This window comes from Thunnus thynnus, chromosome 5 (genome assembly GCF_963924715.1).
Source record: "Thunnus thynnus chromosome 5, fThuThy2.1, whole genome shotgun sequence".
Classification (NCBI taxonomy): domain Eukaryota; kingdom Metazoa; phylum Chordata; class Actinopteri; order Scombriformes; family Scombridae; genus Thunnus; species Thunnus thynnus.
In genome coordinates, this window is record NC_089521.1 from 30,325,904 (window position 1) to 30,349,777 (window position 23,874).

Consider the following 23,874-nt stretch of genomic DNA (forward strand, 5'->3'; position numbering starts at 1 on the left):
CTGTATATTTGTTTAGTGGTTGGTGGAGAGAAGCTGTGGCGTCTCACTCTGAAAACTGAATACGTGACAATGCATGCACATTATAATTCTAACATGCATGTATTTTCACGTACTTACCAGTAATCCATGCATAACTGGTTCTTCTCAAACAAGCTCTTATTTCCTCTGTGGTTTAGTGAGACAGGAAGTCACACTTGACAACACACTGTGCAAAGCTCTGAGAGACTCTGACACAAAGAAGAAATCCAGATAAAGAAAAGAAGCAATAATCTTTATAAATTATTACTGTATTTGTTTGAAGATTTCTTCACCCTCTCATTTTCCACTAAGTGAAGACTTACTGTATCTTTGATTTGTATAATCTTAATCGGTACAAATCTTTCTTTTCAATTTTCATACTGCCAGGATGTTGCTTCTAGTGAGCTTACTTCTCCTATTACAGTCACAGGGAGGTAATTTCAATGAAACAGGCTTGAGTAATACATGGATGTGTGAGCATGTGTTGGAAAGCAAAGAACACAATTCAGCCTCTGACAAAAAAAGAAAAAAAAAACGTTTTTATATAAGCGCAATGAATGAGACGAGATTTAAAAAATGGACATGAATGTAATACTGACATCAAAACTAATATTAAATTATATATAAAAAAAGATAATTAATTCAACAAGAAAGGCTGGTTAGAGTCTACAACTAAGCAGCTCTGTGAGGCTGCACTTTACACCAAGTTAGTTTTCTAATGTGAATTCATCTACAACATCTTAAAAAGGTAATACCGGTATCTTTTTTAATTACCAAAGAGATTATTGATCAAAAATGTTGTTTGTGCACTTACCAACTGATTAAAAATGAAAATACACAGAGTTGCCAGTTTATTTTAACTATGGCCGGTTTATTCTGCATTAGTTAGCACAGATCAATTGTATATGTTTGCCTGTTATTGACTTATTAAATATTATACTGTTCAGTAAAATATCACCTGAATAAGTGGTACATGAACACACAACTTTTTTCCAGAACTCCAGAACAGCTCAACAGAGATTTAACATTTGAATACTAAAGAAAAAATGTTTTGTAGTGACTGCGTGAAAGGGTCTCTTCAGATTACTGTAATGTTTGAAAAGTTGAAAATCTCAGACTGAGAATAAGTAAGTTAACTTTATTTATAAAGCGCCTTTCAAAACCAGAGTTACAAGGTGCTTTACAATGCAAATAAAACGAGAGGGAAATAAAATAGAATAAAAATAAAAATAAATATAAAGTGTAACAACACATAATATCAATATAAAACAACAAAAGCATAATAACTACACAGAAGTCAGATATAACAATAAAAACAGTGAAAGCAATACAGAGATTAGTCAGATGTTATGCAATAAAGTGCTTACGAAACAGCCAGAAGGCATTGATCAGTAGACCTCAGTGATCTCACCGTGGTCAGGGAACACAGTAATTCAGAGATATAGGTTGGGGCCAGTCCATGCAGTGCATTATAGGTAATTAAAAGAATTTTCAAATCAATTCTACAATCTATTGGTAGCCAATGTAGGTTGACCAACACTGGTGAGATGTCTGCCTTACGCTGTGTATTAGAGATACAGAGAGAGACAAGAGATCCTTCCCACGCTCACTTTTCAAATCTCATTCACTTTCTCTTTCTGTCTGTCTGCAGCTGCTGAGATAAAATGTCACACTGGTTGTGGTTAGAAAAACAGGAAGGTCAAAGAGTGAGAAATAGCATATTGAAAGTCACTAGAAGGCTTCACCTTCTAGTGAGAAACTTATTCAATTCAATTCAATTCAATTCAATTCAATGCAAGTTTTATTTATATAGCGCCAAACCACAACAAAGGTTATCTCAGGGCACTTTTCACATAGAGCAGGTCTAGATCGTACTCTTTAATTTACAGAGACCCAACAATTCCCCCATGAGCAGCACTTGGCGACAGCGGTAAGGAAAAACTCCCCTTTAACGGGTAGAAACCTCAAGAAGAACCGGACTCAAGGTGGGCGGCCATCTGCTTTGACCGGCTATCTGTAATATTCTTGTGTATTTTTATGAAAGGACTGCATTGAATGAGTAGTAGTAGCATTTTTCTTTTTCTTTCTGAAGAGATGCTATGTTTATATGTAAACTAGAGGTTGAGACATCTAGTGGAAACAGTAAATTTTGTTTCAGTGAATATTAATTTTACTCATTTTTTACTTTCGTTTTGCTTTTATTGTAACTGCTGATTTCAAATACACATGTGTAACTACTGTAAGGGCATATAATTTTCTATTGTGCACATTTTTTATTTATAGCAGTATCTTTTTGTTTACTTTAACAAGAAAAAAGCCTTTGTGCTTGGGACTGAGAGAGCTGCCACTGTGTGTCTGTGTGCTGACTGTGCTCCATTTTACTCTTATAGAATAAATGTGCAGATCCTGATTCCTGGTGTGATTGGTGTTCTTCATCCTGTGAGCAACCATACTACAGCTGCTACGTGTGTGTGTGTGTGTGTGACCTGAGAAAAGATAAAAGGCTGTGTGAAAGTTTCATTGAGCAGACACTCCAGATTGATCAGACCTCAGCAGACAGACATCACTGCAGCACAGGTACGAGCTCCATTTTCAAGTTTTATTCATATGTCGAGCTATAAATTCAACAACTAAAAACCTTTCAGTCTTAATCTAAAACTCACCTCAAAACACATGATAAGAAATGAACAGATACCTTAATGCAGCAGATTTTTGGCAGACTGAACGTACCATCAGGCAACGTATTACACATGTTGAAATGTAGATATTCAACGTTTCTGCAGTGGTTACAAATAAATATGCCTACCCCGAACCTCCACAAAACCCTGGTGCTGCAACACCTGATAATGGTGCCGCAGCCACTAAATACACATCATACGTGTTACTTGGGAGCAAGGTAAAAAAGAAAATTTTACTGTATTACCGTGTTACCGTATTTTTAATATTTTTCCATATGTTTTCATGTATGAAAAGACCCAAAATTTACATGTAAGCGGACTACTTGATTACTATAAGTGAATTATTTAAACAGAATTTGTATAGGAATGATTCTGTCTGATCTATATAAGCAGTTGATCACTGTAACTGTGATCATTATAAGCAGTTTTCACTGTATAAAACTGATGTCAGAAGGAAACAAAGTTGTGCAAGGCTGAGGACAAGGGTATGTTTGTGTCTGTGTTTTAACATTCTTCCGTGCTACCAGGAAGTTGATAACGTAACATCCCCTGACCTTAACTTGGTTATTACTGTAGCCATGACAACAAAGGTGGCCTAACTCAAAGGAAGTAGTAACTTTAACCCACACAAACCATGATCTTTCCTAACCAAGTGTTTTTTGTTTCTATACCTAACCAGACCTTCATAAAACATCATTATTGTTTGAAAGTGATGTGTAATAGTTTTGGAAAGCACAGACAAATGATGTTGTCCTGCTGATTACTGCCGGTAGAGGCACCAGATTAGAAAACACTCCTATGTGTCGTTCTGGAGTCACATGGTCAAACCACATATTTGGTCAAGTTTGCAGACGTTACCCAGCCTCAGTTTAGTTCACCTTAGTTAATAATTATATTTAGTTCAGAATCTGTTTACATTACTTCAGTTCATCTCAAGTCAGTTTATTTTAGTTCAGTCCACTATCTCTGGCTCAACTAGAATTATTGTCCCCATTTATTCATGTCTGATTAATGCCACTCTATTCTGTTTCAGGCCACCTGCAGCTATGGATGTGGTTGACCAAATCGTTCAGGCCGCAGATGTCATACCGTTCGGTTATATCCTTTCCTTGATAAAGTCCATCCTCAAACAGTTCCAGGCAGTAAGGAAAAATAATAAGCAATGCCAAAAGATTGATTTGAATCTCCAAAAACTGGAAAAGTTGTTGCAGTCTATGAACGACGCGGACTGGAACCAAATATCTCTGACTTTTAACTCCATTCTGTTGGATCTCAAGTCTGTTCTGGAGTCAGCTGATGAACTAATAAAGAAATACAACAGCTCCAACACGATGAAGCGCTGGTTTAAGTCCATTTACTACCGAAAGGAATTCAATGACCTGAACCAAAGGCTCAATGATGCCTTAATAAATCTCTCTAATGCTCTGTATGACCAGGTGCAGGAAGCCAAAATTGCTGAGAAGGAAGGCGAAATCATTCAGACGGAGGCCAAGTTGAATAGATTCCTAGCTTTGCATGAGGAAATAATAAGAAACAAAGGGAATCCTCAAGAAACAACAATTACACGTTTCTCTTTTCTCTCTCTCTTCTCCTTCGTGATTGCTCCACTCTCAGCTCTCTGCTCTCTTGTGTGGCCTGCTTACAACAGACACACACATTATTATTTTTTTTTTGGCTGAGAGCCTACTTAAGACTCAGTAACTAAGCCAGAAGCTATCACACAAGTCTGCTGGCTGATTCAACAAACACAGGAGCCACAAAGCAGAGCTAGCTTGCCGCTAACACACGTTTCATCCAGTAACTAGGTCTTGCATGCAACTAACCTCTTCCTAACCTGGCACCTTGAGTCTACACCAATTGGTCTTAAACAGAGAACCACACAGTTTAGAGATTTAAAACCTAGCTTTTCACACTTTGTTTCTGGTAGCACATGTAGTCTCAAGAAACCACGTATGGAAATGATGATGATGGTTTTTCTCACTTTTCTCATTTTTGTACAAACTGATGATTAATTAATCTCTTCCTTCTTTTTGCCCTTGAAACATTTGAAATTTTCATTTTTCCTTATTACTTATAGGACATTGAGACGAATGCAAAAGTATGACGCCTGTGAAAAATAACACATATGATCAGTGATGGAAGAAGTTTTCAGATCCTTTACTTAAGTATAAAAGTTACAAGTCCTGCATGAAAAATCCTACTACAGTAAAAGTACATAAGTATTATGAGCTTGATGTAGTTTAAGTATTGCAGTAAAAGTACATAAGTATTATGAGCTTGATGTAGTTTAAGTATTGCAGTAAAAGTAGTGGTTTGGTTCCTCTGACTGATATATTATTATATATGACATCATAGATGCTGGAGGTGGAGCTAGTTTCAACTACTTTATATACAGTTAGCTAGTTTAGTCCAGTGGTTCCCAACCTAGGGGTCGGGCCCCTCCAAAGGGTCAGCAGATAAATCTGAGGGGTCGTGAGATGATTAATGGGAGAGGAAAGAAGAAAAAACAAAGTTCTGATGCACAAATCTGTTTTCAGTTTTTGCACTTTTTCTCTAATCTTTGATTTTTGCTGAAATATTGGATCATTTGAACATTTATTGAAATGAAAGCATGTGAGACGTTTTGAGACTAAACTATTGATTTTTAAAGTATGAAGAGATGAGACACAGTCAACATGGCTCATTGCTGGTTTTCTGTTTTTTTTCCTGCCTCATTCTCAATAAATTCTATATCATTTAATATCATTTTGTTCTTGATCAGTGCCTCACAAGCTAAGCAACAGTTACTTGTGTTATACGGCAGCTTTATCTATTTATTTATTTATTTGCTGTATGTTTTAGTTTCACAGCAAGCTGATTTTATCTTTCATGTGATGCTATGTATCTTACTTTAATAATTGTTTCTTAAATTAAAATATACTTTCTTATTCACAACTGGTGATTGTACCATTAAAATTATAAAAATGTGAGTTATGGAAACATTTTGAAAACTCCTCTTGTTTATTCCCTTTATCAATTTTGTGCAAAATAAAATTGTCAGAAAATTTGCTTCTGTGTTTTGTTTTTTATGTGATCACTTGTTGACAGGGTGGAAAATTATATTCACCTATAGGAGAAAAGATATATTAAAGGATGGATTCATAGTTTTTCAAGTGTGTCTTGAAACAACAGTCAGGAGCCCAAATGAACAGTGAAACCTGTTTTTCTTGCTGTAATCATTCCTCCTGTTCATACTGACCATTAGAAGATCCCTTCATAATGCACTTACAATGGAAGAGATGGGGGACAAAACCCACAGTCCTCCTTCTGCGCAAAAATGTATTTCAAAGTTTATCTGAAGCTAATATGAAGCTTCAGCGCCCAAATGAGTCAAATTAAGTAGATATCTTTCAACGTTACAGTCTTTTTAGTGCCAAAGTTCCTCTTTTTGTTACTATACTTCCACCTGCAGCTCAACAGGGAAACACTGTCCGAGGAAACACAAAGAGGGAATTTGATGCTAAAAAGACTGTAAATGTGTCAGATATCCACTTGATATGACTAACTCAGACTGCTGAAGCCTCATATAAGCTTCACATCAACTTTTAAATGCATTTTTGCACTAAATATTTTAATATCCAGTATGAACAGGAGGAATGCTTTCAGCGAGGAAAACCTCTTTCACTGTTTATAAGGACACCTGACTGTTGTTTTAAAACACACAATCCTTTAAACCTACAATAACTGATTTTTCCACTTGAGGGCAGCAGAAACAAGTAGTGAACACAGCACTGACAGAATATTAATAACTCAACTAGACATGCTCCCTGCACTTTCTACACAGCTGAGTCTCCAAACAAACAAACAACAGTCTCAGCATTTGAATATTCTTTGACTACAGGATTTATCTGAATCTGACATCAGTATATGTGTGAAGTCCGTCAAGCCTTTACAGTGAAATATAATAATATGATTAATAATATAATATCATTTATAGCATAATTTTAGCAACCCACATTCAAACAGAATGTAACATGAAATCTTACAACAAAACCACATCATGCTATATCACTGTCCCCCACCCAATGAAATCGGAGGGGGGACAATTTTATTGATAGCGTGTGTGTATATGTGTGTGTGTGTGTGTGTGTGCGTGTGTGGTGGTAGTGGTGTGAACACGTGGTGAAATAGAATTGGATAAAGGCTAATCCTACAACAGTCAACCTGTCTTGTTAATAATATCCTCTTTTTTTCGTAGAGTGAGGAATACTGTAAATGTTTTTTTTCTCTCTGTTGCCCAGAACCAATATGGGATCTCCATGTTGTGCTATTTTAAAATCTTTATACCTGCTTCGGCACTTATCAGTCTGTTTTTATAACAATAAAGTGGTCCTCTAGTTTTACTGCAACAGTCTTACTCTTTTTTTCCTTTTAATAAATATTTATACAATTGCACTTGAAGTCATGTCTCTGTCTAATTTTCTTTACACTTATCTGTGTGTTGACCTGTATACAGCAACTAGTCTTGGATGGACCCAGGTTAAGGTGTGGTTAGTAGTGTCTTTCCCTCCAGTTGAGCAGGTCACATAAGCAAAGAAGTGCTCATTTTAGCCCTGAAGTGGTTCAGATGTGTCATTTTACCAACAAAGTTAAACTAAGTTAACTTAACTGATAGTATTGTTCTATTGTGACAACAGATTTATGTTCTCATCAAAAACAGACGACATATCACATGATTTACACGTGTGTCTTATGTATTTTCTTAGTAAACAGAAATATATAAAGTACCACAAAGCAGGTACAGATCAGTGTTGAATACTAAAAACATTCACAGATCTAATAGTGTAGGTTCACATCAAAAAGTATTAATGCACGAATCAAATACATGACTTACTCACTCTTATCTATATGCAGACATACAAAAAAATAGCTCACATAGCTGATAGTGTTAATACTGTTGTTCTACTTACTTTTAGTATTTAAAAAGTTTTAATTCTAGTTACTTTAAGCTGATTACTCAATATATACAGTTCAGCTTAAAAACAAACAATTGGTCTGATCCCCTGAAGAGGCCGGCAGACGCCTCACTGAGAGAAGGCTCCGACTTTCTGGACCAGACGCTCTGAAAGCTCAACACTATGAGTGCTCAAGAATTTAAAAAAAACATCTCTCCTAATTGAAATAAAGATATCATAAGAAATCATTCAATATTTTATTGTGGCCATAGAGTGATTGAAGGGACTTTGGTCACCAGGGAATAAAGATTACCCTGTAATTAAGGTTGGTAATGTGTAGAAAAGATAAGATCAGATTAGATTCAACTTTATTGTCATTGTACATAGTACAAATACAAGTGCAACGAAATGTAGTTTTGCATCCAACAAGAAAGCACAAATAAAGAATAAGGTGCTGTTGTTAATAAATAACGTGTGTTGGTATGTGAGGGGTCCCTGGTAACGCTGCAAGCCCTGCTGCAGACCTCGTGTACGATGGAGGTCAGCGATGGCAGGGAGTTGTTGTTGGTGTTGGGCGGTTTTCAGGGCCTTCCTGTCAGCTACGGAGCAGCTGTTGTACCACACCATGATGCAGTTGGTCAGATGCTCTCGATGGTGCAGCGGTAGAAGTTCACCAGGATCTGAGGAGACAGGAGGGCTTTCTTCAGCCTCCTCAGAAAGTAAAGGCGCTGCTGCTTGTGCATGTATAGGGCATGAACTCCCTTTTGCCCTCTCTCTCTCTGTCTCTCTCTCTCTCTATCTGGGTGTGTGACCTGCAAGAAGATAAAAGGCTGTGTGAAAGTTTCGTTGAGCAGACACTCTTGATTGATCAGACATCAGCAGACAGACATCACTGCAGCACAGGTACGAGCTCCATTTTCAAGTTTTATTCATATATCGAGCAATAAATTCAACATCTAAAAACCTTTTAGTCTAAATCTAAAACTCACCTCAAAACACATGATAAGAAATGAACAGATACCTCAATGCAGCAGGTTTTTGGCAGACTGAATGTACCATCATAAATCAGAAGAATAGATGATGACATATACTCTGATGTAAATATTAATCTGATGTCTGAGTAATGTCACTTTATGTGAATAGTTGTCATAATTAAATGCATTCACTTGTCTTAATAACTCTATTTTATTATTATTTTCTCATATTTCTGTTGTAATCTTTGTAACTCTATTACTACTTGACTAAGAAACCACATTTACAAGTTAGGGTATATAAAAACAAAAAAACAGACTCGACACAGCAGAGGAAGTTAGGATTCTCTTAGTGGTTATATTTCTAATAGCAGAGCTGATGTAGGAATCTTAAGATTTTTTTCTGTCATTCAAAGTATTCATGTAAACAACATGTTATTTTGCTGGTGATAATGAAACATTTCATTGCCTTTTGGAAACAAAGTAGCAGCTACAAAGTAAGTTACCACTGACGATTACAGTCAAAGCTGCAATCAGGAAGAACGAATATATCAATAACTGTAAAACTGCAGTCATTTGTCTGATACAGAGAACAGATAGAAGCAAAGTTGTACAAGGTTGGTAGACAAGGGTGTGTTTGAGTCTGTGTTTTATGGTTCTTCTGCGCCACCAGTAAGTTGATAAGATGCCTTGGTTTTATCATTCATGATGATCACATCAGAGGTCATTTTAAGCTGATTAATTGGAGCCAAATCAAAACAACATGATCATGACCTACTGTATCTGGATATTAAAACTGTTCCCTCAGTTTGCTCAAGCTCTGTCATGTGGTCTGTGAGTAAACAGCTTTTTTCAAGTCCTGCCGCAAAGTCAGTACTGGATTGAGGTCTGGACTCTGACTTGGACACTTATATGTCGATTTGAGGGCTGTTGTTTTGCTTATATGTCTATTTTTTCATATTTTTGATTTATCCAGTGACATGTTGTCCTGTTCACACACAGTTACACACACAATCACACCTGAAGCTGCCCAGTACAACCACAGCCTGACTTACTGGTCGCTCAGAAGTTAAGGGCACTTAAGCAGTGGTTTTCCCACCAAGAATTTGGAAACATAAACCTTCATGTCAACTTTCTGTAACCTTTAAGTCACCACATTTTGCTGCATTGATGTCACCCTCTGTCTTCATAAGCAGTGGTGGAAGAAGTATTCAGATCCTTATGTGAAAGTACCAATACAGTAATCTAAAAATACTCTACAAGTAAAAGTTCTGCATACAAAAAAATCAACTTGCTACCACTTGCTCAGCATGTTACTGTTGTAGCTGCTGGAGGTGGAGCTAGTTTCAACTACTTTATATGCAATTAGTTTCAGGTATAGATTCAGGTTTTTTCAATACTTCAATGCTCATGTACCCATATGTACATGAAAAGAGTCGTTGAAACAATTCCTACTGTCAACACAATAGGTCGTAATGTCAGTCACCTAAAAACGACATATAGTTATGATTGAGTGACAGATGCCATCTAGCAGCTGTAGTAACTGTGAGTCAGTGGTTCAGTTCAGATGACGTATATAGATGTGGACAGATTTCCTCATTCAGAGGAGGAGGGTGGATGGAGGCATTAACTTAACAGTGGACTTTGCCACAGGAGACTGCTGTTTTTTTTCCTGACAGTTTAAAAACAAAAATGTAATTACGATCATCCCCTAATCTTAACCTCATGGTTATTATTGTAGCCATGACAACGAAGGTGGCCTAACTTTAAGGAAATAGTAGTAGTAGTAGAATCTAACCTTAATAAAGTTATCATTTTAACCCAAACCGTGATCTTTCCATAAACCTAACCAAGTGGTTTTTGTGCCTAAATCTAAACAGTCCTTAAAGTGTATCTGTTTTGGAAAGCACAGACAAATGATGTTGTCCTGCTTAGATTAGAAAACGCTCCTACATGTCGTTCTGGAATCACATGGTCAAACCAAATATTAGGTCATTTAATTTGGAGGACTTATTGTGCATTCTAGTAGCCACAAGTTTGCAGACGTTACCCAGCCTCAGTTTAGTTCAGCTTAGTTAATAATTATATTTAGTTCAGAAACTGTTCACATTACTTCAGTTCATCTCAGGTCAGTTCAGTTTATTTTAGTTCAGTCCACCATCTCTGCCTCAACTAGAATTATTGTCCCCATTTATTCATGTCTGATTAATGCCACTCTATTCTGTTTCAGGCCAACTGCAGCTATGGATGTGGTAGACAAACTCGTTAAGGCCTCAGAAGTCATACCATTAGATCCTATCCTTTCTTCAGTACGAGCCATCTACAAGCGGTGCCGGGATGTGAAGAGAAATGAGAAGCAATGCAAAGACATTACTTCGACACTCCAACAACTGGAGGAGATGTTGAAGTCTGTCGAAGAAAAGGATTCGAACCAAATATCTGAGAATTTGAACTCCGCTCTGTCTGAAGTCAAGCCTGTTCTGGAGTCAGCTGATGAACTAATAAAGAAATGCACCGACGCCAACGTGATGAAGGCCATGACCAAGGCCCAAAACTATCAAGAAGAATTCAACAACCTCAACCAAAGGCTCAGTAATGCCTTAGCGACTGTCTGTAATGCTCTGCATGAGCAGGTGGAGGAGGAGAAAAAGAAGCTGGCTCGGAAGGAAGCCAAAATGGCTAAGAGGAAAGCCAAAATGGCTCAGAGGGAAGAAGAAATGGCTCAGAAGGAAGCCAAAATGGCTCAGATAGAAGTCAATGTGGCTCAGATGGATCGCACCCTAGCTCTGCAGCAGGAAAGAATTCGCAAGTTAGAAGTTAAAACTATGTTTATTCTGCTGTGCTGCTGTGCGGTCACTGTAACTGTATACATAAAGAAGTAAAAGAATGAATGAAATCATTTGGAGGTAATGTAAATCAGTTCTTGATGATGATGTTGGTTTTTCTCACTTACTTTTGTAAAAGTTGATGATTAATTAATCTCATTCCCTCTTTTTGCCCTTGAAACATTTATAATTTTCATTTTTCCTTATTACTTATCTGACATTGAGATGAATGCAAAATTATGACGCCTGTGAAAAATAACACATGCGATCACTGGTGGAAGAAGTTCTCAGATCCTTTACTGAAGTAAAAGTACCAATGCAGCAATGTAAAAATACTCAAGTAACAAGTAAAAGTCCTTCATGAAAAATCCTACCACAATAAAAGTACATAAGTATTATGAGCTTGATGTAGTTAAAGTATTGCAGTAAAAGTAGTGATTTGGTCCCTCTGACTGATATATTATTATATATGACATCATTAGATTATTAATGCTTTTTGGTCCAGTGGTTCCCAACCCAGGGGTCGGGCCCCTCCAAAGGGTCAGCAGATAAATCTGAGGGGTCGTGAGATGATTAGTGGGAGAGGAAAGAAGCAAAAACAAAGTTCTGATACACAAATCTGTTTTCAGTTTTTGGACTTTTTCTCTAATCTTTGATTTTTGGTGAAATATTGGATCATTTGAACATTTATTGAAATGAAAGCATGTGAGAAGTTTAGAGACTAAACTATTGATTAATGATTTTTAAAGTATGAAGAGATGAGACACAGTCAGCATGGCTCATTGTTGGTTTGCTGTTTTTTCCTGCCTCATTCTCAATAAATTCTATATAATTTCTATATCATTTAATATAATTTTGTTATTGATCAGTGCCTCACAAGCTAAGCAACAGTTACTTGTGTTATACGGCAGCTTTATCTACAGTTTTATTCGCTGTATGTTTTAGTTTCACAGCAAGCTGATTTTATCTTTCATGTGGGGTTATGTATCTTACTTTGATAATTGCTTCTTAAATTAAAATATACTTTCTTATCCATAACTGGTGATTGTACCATTAAAATTAGAAAAATGTGAGTTATGGAAATATTTTGAGAACTCCTCTTGTTTATGCACTTTATCAATTTTGTGCAAAATAAAATTGTCAGAAAAATTGCTTCTGTGTTTTGTTTTGTTTTTTATGTGATCACTTGTTGGCAGGATAGAAAATTATATTCACCTATAGGAGAAAAGTTATATTAAAGGACGGATTCCTAGTTTTTCAAGTGTGTCTTAAAACAACAGTCAGGAGCCCAAATGAACAGTGAAACCTGTTTTTCTTGCTGTAATCATTCCTCCTGTTCATACTGACCATTAGAAGATCCCTTCATAATGCACTTACACTGGAAGTGATGGGAGACAAAACCCACAGTCCTCCTTCTGTGCAAAAATTCAAACTTTCAAATTCAAAGTTTATCTGAAGCTAATATGAAGCTTCAGCGTCCAAATGAGTCAAATCAAGTAGATATCTTTCAATGTTACAGTCTTTTTAGTGCCAAAGTCCCTCTTTTTGTTACTATACTTCCACCTGCAGCTCAACAGGGAAACACTGTCTGAGGAAACACAAAGAGGGAATTTGATGCTAAAAAAACTGTAAATGTGTCAGATATCTACTTGATATGACTGACTCAGACTGCTGAAGCCTCATATAAGCTTCACATCAACTTTTAAATACATTTTTGCACTAAATCTTTCAATATCCAGTATGAACAGGAGGAATGATCACAGCAAGGAAAACCTCTTTCACTGTTTATACGGACACCTGACTGTTGTTGTAAAACACTCTATCCTTTAAACCTACAATAACTGATTTTTCCACTTGAGGGCAGCAGAAACAAGTAGTGAACACAGCAGTCAGGAGCCCAAATGAACAGTGTAACCTGTTTTTCTTGCTGTAATCATTCCTCCTGTTCATACTGACCATTAGAAGATCCCTTCATAATGCACTTACAATGGAAGTGATGGGGGACAAAATCCACAGTCCTCCTTCTGTGCAAAAATGTATTTCAAAGTTTATCTGAAGCTAATATGAAACTTCAGCTCAACAGGGAAACACTGTCCGAGGAAACACAAAGAGGGAATTTGATGCTAAAAAGACTGTAAATGTGTCAGATATCCACTTGATATGACTAACTCAGACTGCTGAAGAGTCATATAAGCTTCACATCAACTTTTAAATGCATTTTTGCACTACATGACCTTTTCAGACACACTGTGGATTTTGGCCTCCATCACTTTAATTGAAAGCACATTTGAAGGGGATCTTTTAATGGCCAGTATGAACAGGAGGAATGATTACAGCGAGGAAAACCTCTTTCACTGTTCATATGGACACCTGACAGCTGTTTTAAAGCAGACTATCTTTTAAACCTGCAATAACTGATTATTTGTCCACTTGGGGGCAGCAGAAACAAGTAATGAACACAGAATTGACAGAATAACTCAGCCAACAGGACATGCTCCCTGCACTTTCTACACAGCTGAGTCTCCAACCAAAAAAACAAAAGTCTAAAAATTTAAATATTTTCCCCTAATTTATTTATTGGGTTCATGTACAGTGTTAAACATAAATGTTACCATTTGATGTACTGTATCAGAGTTAGCTTGTAGCTAATTATCATCTGCAGTCCCTTACAATTAAAACATATAACAACACAATAACAAACAGCGCAAAGCAAAAAACACACAGGACACATTATACAAAATACAAAGCTACACACAACAGCACATCACATACACCCACAATGTCAACTAATAATAATGTATGCTTTTCCAATTCATTATCGATCAATCTGATGATTATTTTCTCAATTAATCGATTAGCTTTTTGGTCTATAAAATGTTATAAAATGGTGAAAAATGTCAACCATTCTTTTCCAAAGTCCAAGGTGTCGTCTTCAAATGTCTTGTTTTGTCCACAACCCAAAGATATTCAGTTTACTTCAGTTTACTGTAACAGAGGACTAAAGAAACCAGAAAATATTCACATTTGGAAGAACAAGAAGGGCGTCCAGCTGATGGCCATGTAACATCGCGGACGTCGGCACAACATTAAGTTTTTGAACTATTTTTGAGCCATGACGGGACGTCTTGATGGGACATTCAGACAATGGTCATTCAACGTCTCATTGTTTGCTGGGTTGTTATTACGGTTTCGAAGGGATATTTTGATCTGCTTTCAACTCATGTTTTCGTTTGTTTTGTACTATAATGGCAGTCTAATAATTCCTGTGTGCCCCTCTAAATGTTGGGAAGAACCTTAATCCTACTGACTGGGATACCTGCAGACCCCAGAAGTTAATTTTTTGTCATATCTTACAGGTGTTTTATTCTATCATTACATTTTTTCATGACTTTGTCAATCAATTTTTCAGTCAAAAGCACCAAATTCCGCCTATGCAGTTTTGATAGATGGAACCATTTCTTGAGTTCATGTTTGCCATGGGTCCTAATTTAAAGTATCACACTGTCAGGGTGGGTAGGGCACTCTGCCAGTCATTTTGAAGGAGAAAGATGTAGCAGATACAAATTTCCTCATGTGCTCTGTAGACAACTCTAAATACTGCTCTTCCCGCGGCAAGATGATGTTCAAAGTCAATACAATACATAATTTCATAATAAAACATTTTATGATGATTAAATTAAATGTTTATCTTCTATTACACAAGATAAGACTGTAAAATAGTGTGTCATGCATATGATTGACATGCAGTCAGAGCATGATCAGGACATGGTGTGAATGTGGGAAAAAGCACAAATGAAACCATTTTGAGGCTGCAGAGGGAGAGGGCCAGAAGGAGGGGGATGCAAGGAGAAGGATTTTAGGTTTGCTCTGTTTCTCAGAGATCCAAGATGTGTTTGGCTGTAATGAAGTTTAGCGTAAGTTCAAGCAGGAAGACTATCTTTGTACTCATTCATCCATTCTCATTCCCCTCTCTCTCTCCTCCACTTCTACTGCTCTCATATCAACTAATTAGGGGCGTTAACCCTTTTAGTTGAACAAATCAGATTCCACCACGATCTCTATCAGCCAATCATGTCTTAGCTGAATATCCTATCCTTATCCTGAATATCATTAGAATATCCTCTTCTACTCTCGCCATCACTTCCCCCTTTATAAATACAATAACATCACAATGGGGTTGGACTTTTCAAATTTCTCCATTATGTGCATGTTCAATAAAAACAATTCTTCACTTAAAAAATTACGTCTCTCCTAAATCTAGAATATATCTCCATAATATAATTTTGGATGACATGAGTGTTAGGCAACAATCGCAAGCAGATGAAGACTGGTCAGATTTGGCTTTGCTGAAGTTTTGAGACAAAATTGTACTTGGGATAAAAGCTGCAATTTGTATTAAAGAAAAGTATATAATTTCATTTTACACAATATGCAAATTAAATGTAACTCTCCTAAAATAATAATAATCTGTTATTTTTTCGACCACTAATCAGAAGATCGGCAGTTTGATTCCCGGCTCCTCCAGTCCACATGTCAAAGTGTCCTTGAGCAAGATACTGAACCCCAAATTGCTCCCAAAGGCTGTACCATCACTGCGTGAGTGTGAATAATTAGATTAACTCTGCTGAGCAGGTTGGCACCTTGCATGGCAGCCTCTGCCATCAGTGTATGAATGTGTGTGTGAATGGGTGAATGTTGGCATGTAGTGTAAGGTGCAATATAAATGCAGCCCATTTATATTTTACCATTTTGCTATGATGGTTGTTTCTTACAGTAGTTCATACAGTCGGTAGTCCTTTTATGTTAAATATATTGGTAGGATGAGGGTTGAAACATATGGAGCTATAAAGTAAGTCTCTTGGTTTTCATTTATGTGAAGTAAAGTTGTTTTTCTGTATTGAACAACCCTTTTTTAGAAACAGTTCTAGTTTCAAGTTTCCACTCAGTGTTTTGACATCTGTAATGAATCATTCCACTGTAACCTGGAATCAACCATGTTATACATTTTATCCCAAAAATGTTTTTACATTAATTAAAAAATAAAACATTACAACATTAAACTAGAAAATGCAATTTCTGTAGAAATTGTGTGTGATTGCTGGAAGTGGATTCAGATTGCATAAAAGGAAGCTGAAGAGTATTGAAAAATCTACCAAGATTAAAATCAGCAATGGGTGGAATTGACCCTAAAGCCTCATGTTTGTAAGACAGACATGCTATGCATTGGGCTAACATGTCACACAGCAATGCCAGGCCAGATTTTGGTGTTTAGTCTGTCAATTGCATGAAATTGACAAAAAAGCAGTTCAGCTCAGCTCATTAAGGAGATTGACATCACCTGGACTCCTTCATCCTTCAACTCCACTGAGTTCTGCCCTAAGCAGGACTCGAACTCACAACCTTTGGATCTAAAAGGAGTTCAGAAATGACATGAGCTTAAACCACTGGACTACTCAGATAAAATCTGTAGATTTGGGAAAAGATGTATTTAACAAGAATAGCAATCCACACTTTCGGTAATAATGTTAAAGTAAGCTAGAGTGGAACTGAATTATGGTACATGATAGAGATGTACATGAGAGCAATATTATGAGGAGGACTGCAGTGAGCAGGTATCAAACAGACAACCTTGTCATTTAAGGTGAAGCTGATCGGAGAACAGTGTTCTAAACCACTGAGCCAACAGACATTCCCAGTAATGAGAGGAAAAAAATCTCCATTTTGATGAGGAAAATGTATTTGTCTCAAACTAGAGCTTGAAGCCCAGAGATTTGTACATCATTAGTGAAAGCAAGACTAGTTTAACATGAGAATGAATGATATGTGTAAAAAGTGTTTGAAGGAAGAGAGAATCTTTAAGTTTAAGAAACTGGAGTGAGAGGAGACACACATCCTGCAGACTGTATTGCAGTCAATGAGAACATGACAGGGACTCTCTATCAATTAAGGTTCAGATCTCAAAAACTATAAGTCCTATGTGAAATGTATTTACATTTTGAGAGAGAGGAGGCTTGTGGCAACATACTGAGGCAAGATATGTGCTTGAGGAGTTAAAATTGTGGGAGTGACAGCAGTTTAGAAAAACATTTCTGGTCTAAAAATATTTGTGCTCTCCACTGTGCCTGATCACATGACACACTGGTGAGACCTGAAAAAGTCTGAAAAACCCCTGACTTTGGGCTTAAATTGCTGAAAAACTACAAAAGATATCACTAAACAATCTGATAACTTTGAAAGTTCAAAGTTTTGTGAACATTTTACAGTTTGAATGGCGTCTGTATTGTAAGGTACTTCCGAGCAGTTGAGTGTCAAAGTGACCAAGGTTCCAACTCAGTTGGACGGTTTGTCCCACAGACTGCCATTATAAATTTTAATGTTTTAAAAAATAATATAAAATCGCTGAAACATGTTACATTTCAGAAAAATACAAGCACACATCTGCTGAATGAGATGCACAGATTGACAGTTGAATGGTTTTTATGGCACAAAGTATGCAGCAGTTGAAACGCGGCAAAAAATGTACAGAAGACGGAATAAGAATAAAGAGTGAGAAGAACCAGAAGAACCAGCAATCACACAATTATTGAACTCCTTGTACTGGCTCCTCGATCCTATGTTTCTGGTGTTATGCTTAATATAAGAAATCATTCATCGACATCAATATTTTATTGTGACCATCGATTGATTGTAAAGTTTTTGAAGGGACTTTGGTCACCAGGAAATAAAGATTACCCTGAAATTAAAGTCAGTGATGTTTTGAATAGATAAGATTAGATTAGATTCAACTTTATTGTCATTGCACGTGGTACAAGTACGACGAAACACAGTTTTGCATCCAAACAGAAAGTGTAAATAGTAGAATAAGGTACGGACAAGGTGATATTTACAGATAAGGTGCAAGGAATAAAGAATATACAGTATAAATTATATGGATATGCTGTGGTTCAAAGATCATGAATGAGAAGGGGGAGGAGGGGGAGTGGGCAAGCCTAGTACTGGGTTTGAGAGTTCAGCATGGTTATGTTGTTATTGAAAAAACTGTTCCTGAGCCTGCTGGTGCAGGACCTAAAGCTCCTGTACTGCCTCCTTGATGGGAAGAGGGCAAACAGTCCATGTTGGGGTGTGAGGGGGTCCCTGGTAATTCTGCAAGCCCTGCTGCAGACACCGTGTACGATGGAGGTCAGCGATGGACGGTTTTCAGGGCCTTCCTGAGCAGCTAGAGAGCAGCTGCTGTACCAGACCATGATGCAGTTGGTCAGATGCTCTCAATGGTGCAGCGGTAAAAGTTCACCAGGATCTGAGGAGACAGGAGGGCTTTCTTCAGCCTCCTCAGAAAGTAAAGGCGTTGCTGCTTGTGAATATGTAGGGCATGAACTCCCTTTTGCCCTCTCTCTCTCTCTCTCTCTCTCTCTCTCTCTGTCCCTCTCTCTCTCTGCCTCTCTCTCTCTCTCTCTGTCTCTCTCTCTCTGCCTCTCTCTCTCTCTCTGTGTGTGTGTGTGACCTGCGAGAAGATAAAAGGCCTTGTGAAAGTTTCATTGAGCAGACACTCTTGATTGATCAGACCTCAGCAGATAGACATCACCTCAGCACAGGTACGAGCTCCATTTTCAAGTTTTATTCATATATCGAGCTATAAATTCAACATCTAAAAACCTTTTAGTCTTAATCTAAAACCCACCTCAAAACACATGATAAGAAATGAACAGATACCTTAATGCAGCAGGTTACCATCATAAATCAGAATAGATGATGATTAATTATAGTCTCATATTTCTGTTGTAATCAAACAATTAAAGTGATGTAAATATTAATCTGATGTCTGAGTAATGTCACTTTGTGTAAATAATTGTCAATTAAATGGGTTCACTTGTCTTAATAACTCTATTGTATTATTATTTTCTCATATTTCTGTTGTAATATTTATAACTCTATTACAACTATTTCACTAAGAAACCACATTTACAAGTTAGGGTATATAAAAACACAAAAAAATTGACTTGACACAGCAGAGGAAGTTAGGATTCTCCTAGTGGTTATATTTCTAATAGCAGAGCTGATGTAGGACTCTTAAGATTTTTTTTCTGTCGTTCAAAGTATTCATGTAAACAACATGTTATTTTGCTGGTGATAATGAAACATTTAATTGCCTTTTGGAAACAAAATAGCAGCTACAAAGTAGGTTACCCCTGACGATTACAGTCAGAGTTGCAATCAGGAAGAATGAATAGATCAATAGATATAAAAATGGGGTCATTTGTCTGATACAGAGAACAGATAGAAGCAAAGTTGTACAAGGATGGTAAACAAGGGTGTGTATGAGTTTGTGTTTTATGGTTCTTCTGTGCTCCCAGGAAGTTGATAAGATGCCTTGGTTTTATCATTCATGATGATCACATCAGAGGTCATTTTTAGCTGATTAATTGGAGCCAAATCAAAACAACATAATCATGACCTACTGTATCTGGATATTAAAACTGTTCCCTTAGTTTGCTCAAGCTCTGTCATGTGGTCTGTGAGTAAACAGCTTTTTTCAAGTCCTGCCACAAATTCAGAATTTGATTGAGGTCTGGACTCTGACTCGGACACGCTAGGAAATTAAAGGACGGGTTCACAATTTTTCAAGTCTGTCTTAAAGTTAGGAGCCTAAATGAACAGTGAAACATGTTTTTCTTGCCATAATAATTCCTCCTGTTCATACTACTTTTAAGAAACACTTGGCAAATTGTGACCCTATCCTTTAACATTGGTGTTTTTAAGCATTTCTTGTGTCAGTTTGACTTCACGTGTATGTTTGGGGCTGCTGTTTTGCTTATATGTCTATTTTGTCTATTTTTTAATATATTTGATTTATCCAGTGACGTGTTGTTCTGTTCACTCACAGTTACACACAATCACACCTGAAGCTGCCCAGTATAACCACAGCCTGACCATCACTCAGAAGGTAAGGGTACCTCAGCACTGGTTTTCCCACCAAGAATTTGCCTGTCAGATAAGAATTTGAAACATAAACCTTCATGTCAACTTTCTCTAACCTTTAAGTCACCACATTTTGCTGCATTGATGTCACCCCCTGTCTTCATAAGTAGTGGCGGAAGAAGTATTCAGATCCTTATGTTAAAGTACCAATACAACAATCTAAAAATACTCTATTACAAGTAAAAGTTCTGCATACAAAAATTCTATTTAAGTAAAAGTACAGAAATGTTAACAGCAAAAAGTATCAAAAGTAAAACAACTTGCTCTGCAGAAAAATAGATAATATATGACATCATTAGATTATTAATACTGAAGCATCAATGTTAGAGCAGCATGTTACTGTTGGAGCTGATGGAGGTGGAGCTAGTTTCAACTACTTTATATACAGTTAGTTTCGAGGATAGGTTCAGGTTTTTTCATTACTACAATACTCATGCACCCATATGTATGTGAAAATGGGTTGTTGAAACAATTCCTACTCTCAACACAATAGGTTGTAAAGTCAGTCACGCAAAACGACATATAGTTATGATTGAGTGACAGATGCCATCTAGCAGCTGTAGTAATAGTCAGTCAGTGGTTCAGTTCAGATGACGTATATATATGTGGACAGATTTCCTCATTCAGAGGAGGAGGGTGGATGGAGGCATTAACTTAACAGTGGACTTTGCCACAGGAGACCGCTGTTTGTTTCCTGACAGTTTTAAAAAGAAAAACGTAATTACGATTGTCCCCTAACCTTAACTCCGTGGTTATTATTGTAGTCATGACAACGAAAGTGGCCTAACTTTAAGGAAGTAGTAACTTTAATGCACCGCATGTTTCTCTAACCTTAACAATGATCATTTTAACCCAAACCATGATCTTTCCCTGAACCTAACCAGACCTTAACCACAGCGTTGTCACATCATTAAACATCATTATTGTTTAACAGTGATGTGTAAGCACAGACAGATGATGTCATCCTGCAGATTACTGCCGATATAGGCGCAAGTTTGCAGACATTACCCAGCCTCAGTTTAGTTCACCTGAGTTAATAATTATATTTAGTTCAGAATCAGTTCACATTACTTCAGTTCATCTCAGGTCAGTTCAGTTTATTTCAGCTCAGTCCACCATCTCTTCCTCAACTACAATTATTGTCCCCATTTATTCATGTCTGATTAATGTCACTCTATTCTGTTTCAGGCCAACTGCATCTATGGAAATGGCAGAAGTCATACCGTTAAATCTCATCCATTCCTTAGTACAGTCCATCTGTACGCGGTGCCAGGAGGTGAAGAGAAATGACAAGCAATGCAAAAACATTGCTTTGAGAGTCCAAAAACTGGAGGAGATGTCGAGGTCTATCAAAGAAAAGAAGAGAAGAGAGAATTTGAATTCCGCTCTGTTGAAAGTCAGGTCTGTTCTGAAGCCAGCTGATAAACTTCTGAAGAATTGCACCAACGGCAGCATGGTGAAGCGCATGGTTAAGTCCTATGACTACCAAGAAGAATTCAACAAACTGAACCAAGCACTCAGTGATGCCTCAGTGACTGTCTGTAATGCTCTGCATGAGCAGCTGGAGGAGGAGAAAAAGAAGCTGGCACAGAAGGAAGCCAAAATGACTCAGATGGAAGCCGAAATGGCTAAGATGGAAGCTGAAATGGCTCAGATGAAAGCCAAAATGGCACAGAAGGAGGTCAAAATGGCTCAGATGGAAGAAGAAATGGCTCAGAAGGAAGAAGAAATGGCTCAGAAGGGAGCTGAAATGGCTCAGATGGAAGCTGAAATTGCTCAGATGAAAGCCGAAATGGCTCAGATGAGAGATAAAATGGCTCAAAAGGAAGTCAAAGTGGCTCTGAAGGAAGCCTAAATGTCTCAGAAGGAAGCCAAAATACCTCAGATGGATCGCACCCTAGCTCTGCAGCAGGAAAGAATTCACAATTTAAAGGATAAAACTATGTTTATTCTGCTGTGCTGCTGTGCGGTCACTGTAACTTTATACATAAAGAAGTAAAAGAATGAATGAAATAATTGAAGCTAATGTAAATCAGTTCTTGATGATGATGTTGGATTTTCTCACTTTTCTTACTTTTGTAAAAGTTGATGATTAATTAATCTCTTTCCCTCTTTTTGCCCTTGAAACATTTTCAATTTTCATTTTTCCTTATTACTTATCTGACATTGAGATGAATGCAAAAGTATGATGCCTGTGAAAAATAACACATATGATCACTGGCCGAAGAAGTTCTCAGATCCTTTACTGAAGTAAAAGTACCAATAAAGCAATGTAAAAATACTCAAGTAACAAGTAAAAGTCCTTCATGAAAAATCCTACCACAGTAAAAGTACATAAGTATTATGAGCTTGATGTAGTTAAAGTATTGCAGTAAAAGTACAAAAGTATTATGAGCTTGATGTAGTTAAAGTATTACAGTAAAAGTACATAAGAGCATGAAGCAGAACTTTACCTTGTATGGTGTTAATTACAGTAATTGTGGACAAACTACAGACAGTGGGAATGCATGAGCAGTGAAGCTATCCAAACTATCAAGCTAACGTTACATCAACATTACTGTAATGTAAAGCAGCAGCACCAGATAACTGGACGATTAAAACAACACTAATGTTAATTAAAAAAGCTTTTTTACCTACTTACTTTGTGGTCTTTTGTCTGACATTATTATATGATGCCGCTAATGTCAGTTAATGTCATGATCCTCTGAACTCTGATTCATTCATCTGTCTCATGAAAGCGGCTCCAGTCTGCCTGCTAGCTTCAGTGACGAGGGTTTGTTTGTTTTAAACAACTGCGTAGCAGGAGCTGGTGGTGGTTTGTTGGTCCATGATAACAGTAACAGCTGTCTCTGTATCTCATACGGGGATACAGTGTTCAAGCAGAAAACAAAACAAGCGCTCCTAGGAGCTAAAACGGTCCAGGTATCATCGGATAATTCGTAATTCATTTGTAATTCAAAAACCAAAAAATGGTAAATCTGTTATTTGTTTCAAAACAAAAAACAAAAAAACGCTTTTGGTGTCAGAATCAAATAACGAAAAACCAATCAAACCCGGCCCGTTTTTGGTTTTTGCCGATTAGTTTTATCGTTATTCCCTTTTGGATTGAATATTGCACAGGTCTGCGGACATTCAGCCAATTCGATTTTGTGTTAAAAACCAAAAACGGAAGTCACATGGTTTTTTCCTTTTTTCATTTTAAACCAAAAACGAAATCACGTGATCGGCGATCGCCCATATGGCCTATGGCTTTAGCTGGCCCTGATTGCCTTTTGACAACAAAGTAGCAGCTGCCAAGTAGGTTATCATTGACAATTACAGTCAAAGCTGCGATAAGAAAGAAAAAAAAGAGCAATAACTATAAAACTGAGGTCTTCGGGAAAAGGGTGTGTCTCTGTGTTTTATGGTTCTCCTGTGCCACGAGTAAGTTGATAAGATGCCTGGTTTTATCATTCATGATGATCGCATCTGA

General features: G+C 37.2%; 2 protein-coding genes across 7 annotated transcripts in view; both read left to right on the forward strand.

Annotated features, from left to right (window-relative positions):
- The window catches only part of LOC137183519 (golgin subfamily A member 6-like protein 25), a 36,967-nt gene that overhangs the window by 7,220 nt on the left and 5,873 nt on the right, over nucleotides 1–23,874 (forward strand). The window lies entirely within an intron of this gene.
- On the forward strand, nucleotides 1,281–23,029 carry LOC137183520 (golgin subfamily A member 6-like protein 25). Of its 5 annotated transcripts, XM_067590655.1 has the most exons (4): nucleotides 1,281–2,003; nucleotides 2,409–2,595; nucleotides 20,308–20,367; nucleotides 21,591–23,029. In XM_067590655.1, the coding sequence occupies exon 4, from the start codon at nucleotides 21,604–21,606 to the stop codon at nucleotides 22,255–22,257; it is 654 nt and encodes a 217-aa protein (XP_067446756.1). In that variant the 5' UTR covers nucleotides 1,281–2,003; nucleotides 2,409–2,595; nucleotides 20,308–20,367; nucleotides 21,591–21,603; the 3' UTR covers nucleotides 22,258–23,029. The 5 variants fall into 5 exon arrangements, with proteins under 5 accessions (XP_067446756.1, XP_067446759.1, XP_067446758.1 ...); XM_067590658.1 differs by lacking the exon at nucleotides 20,308–20,367; XM_067590657.1 differs by lacking the exons at nucleotides 1,281–2,003; nucleotides 2,409–2,595 and adding an exon at nucleotides 8,050–8,533.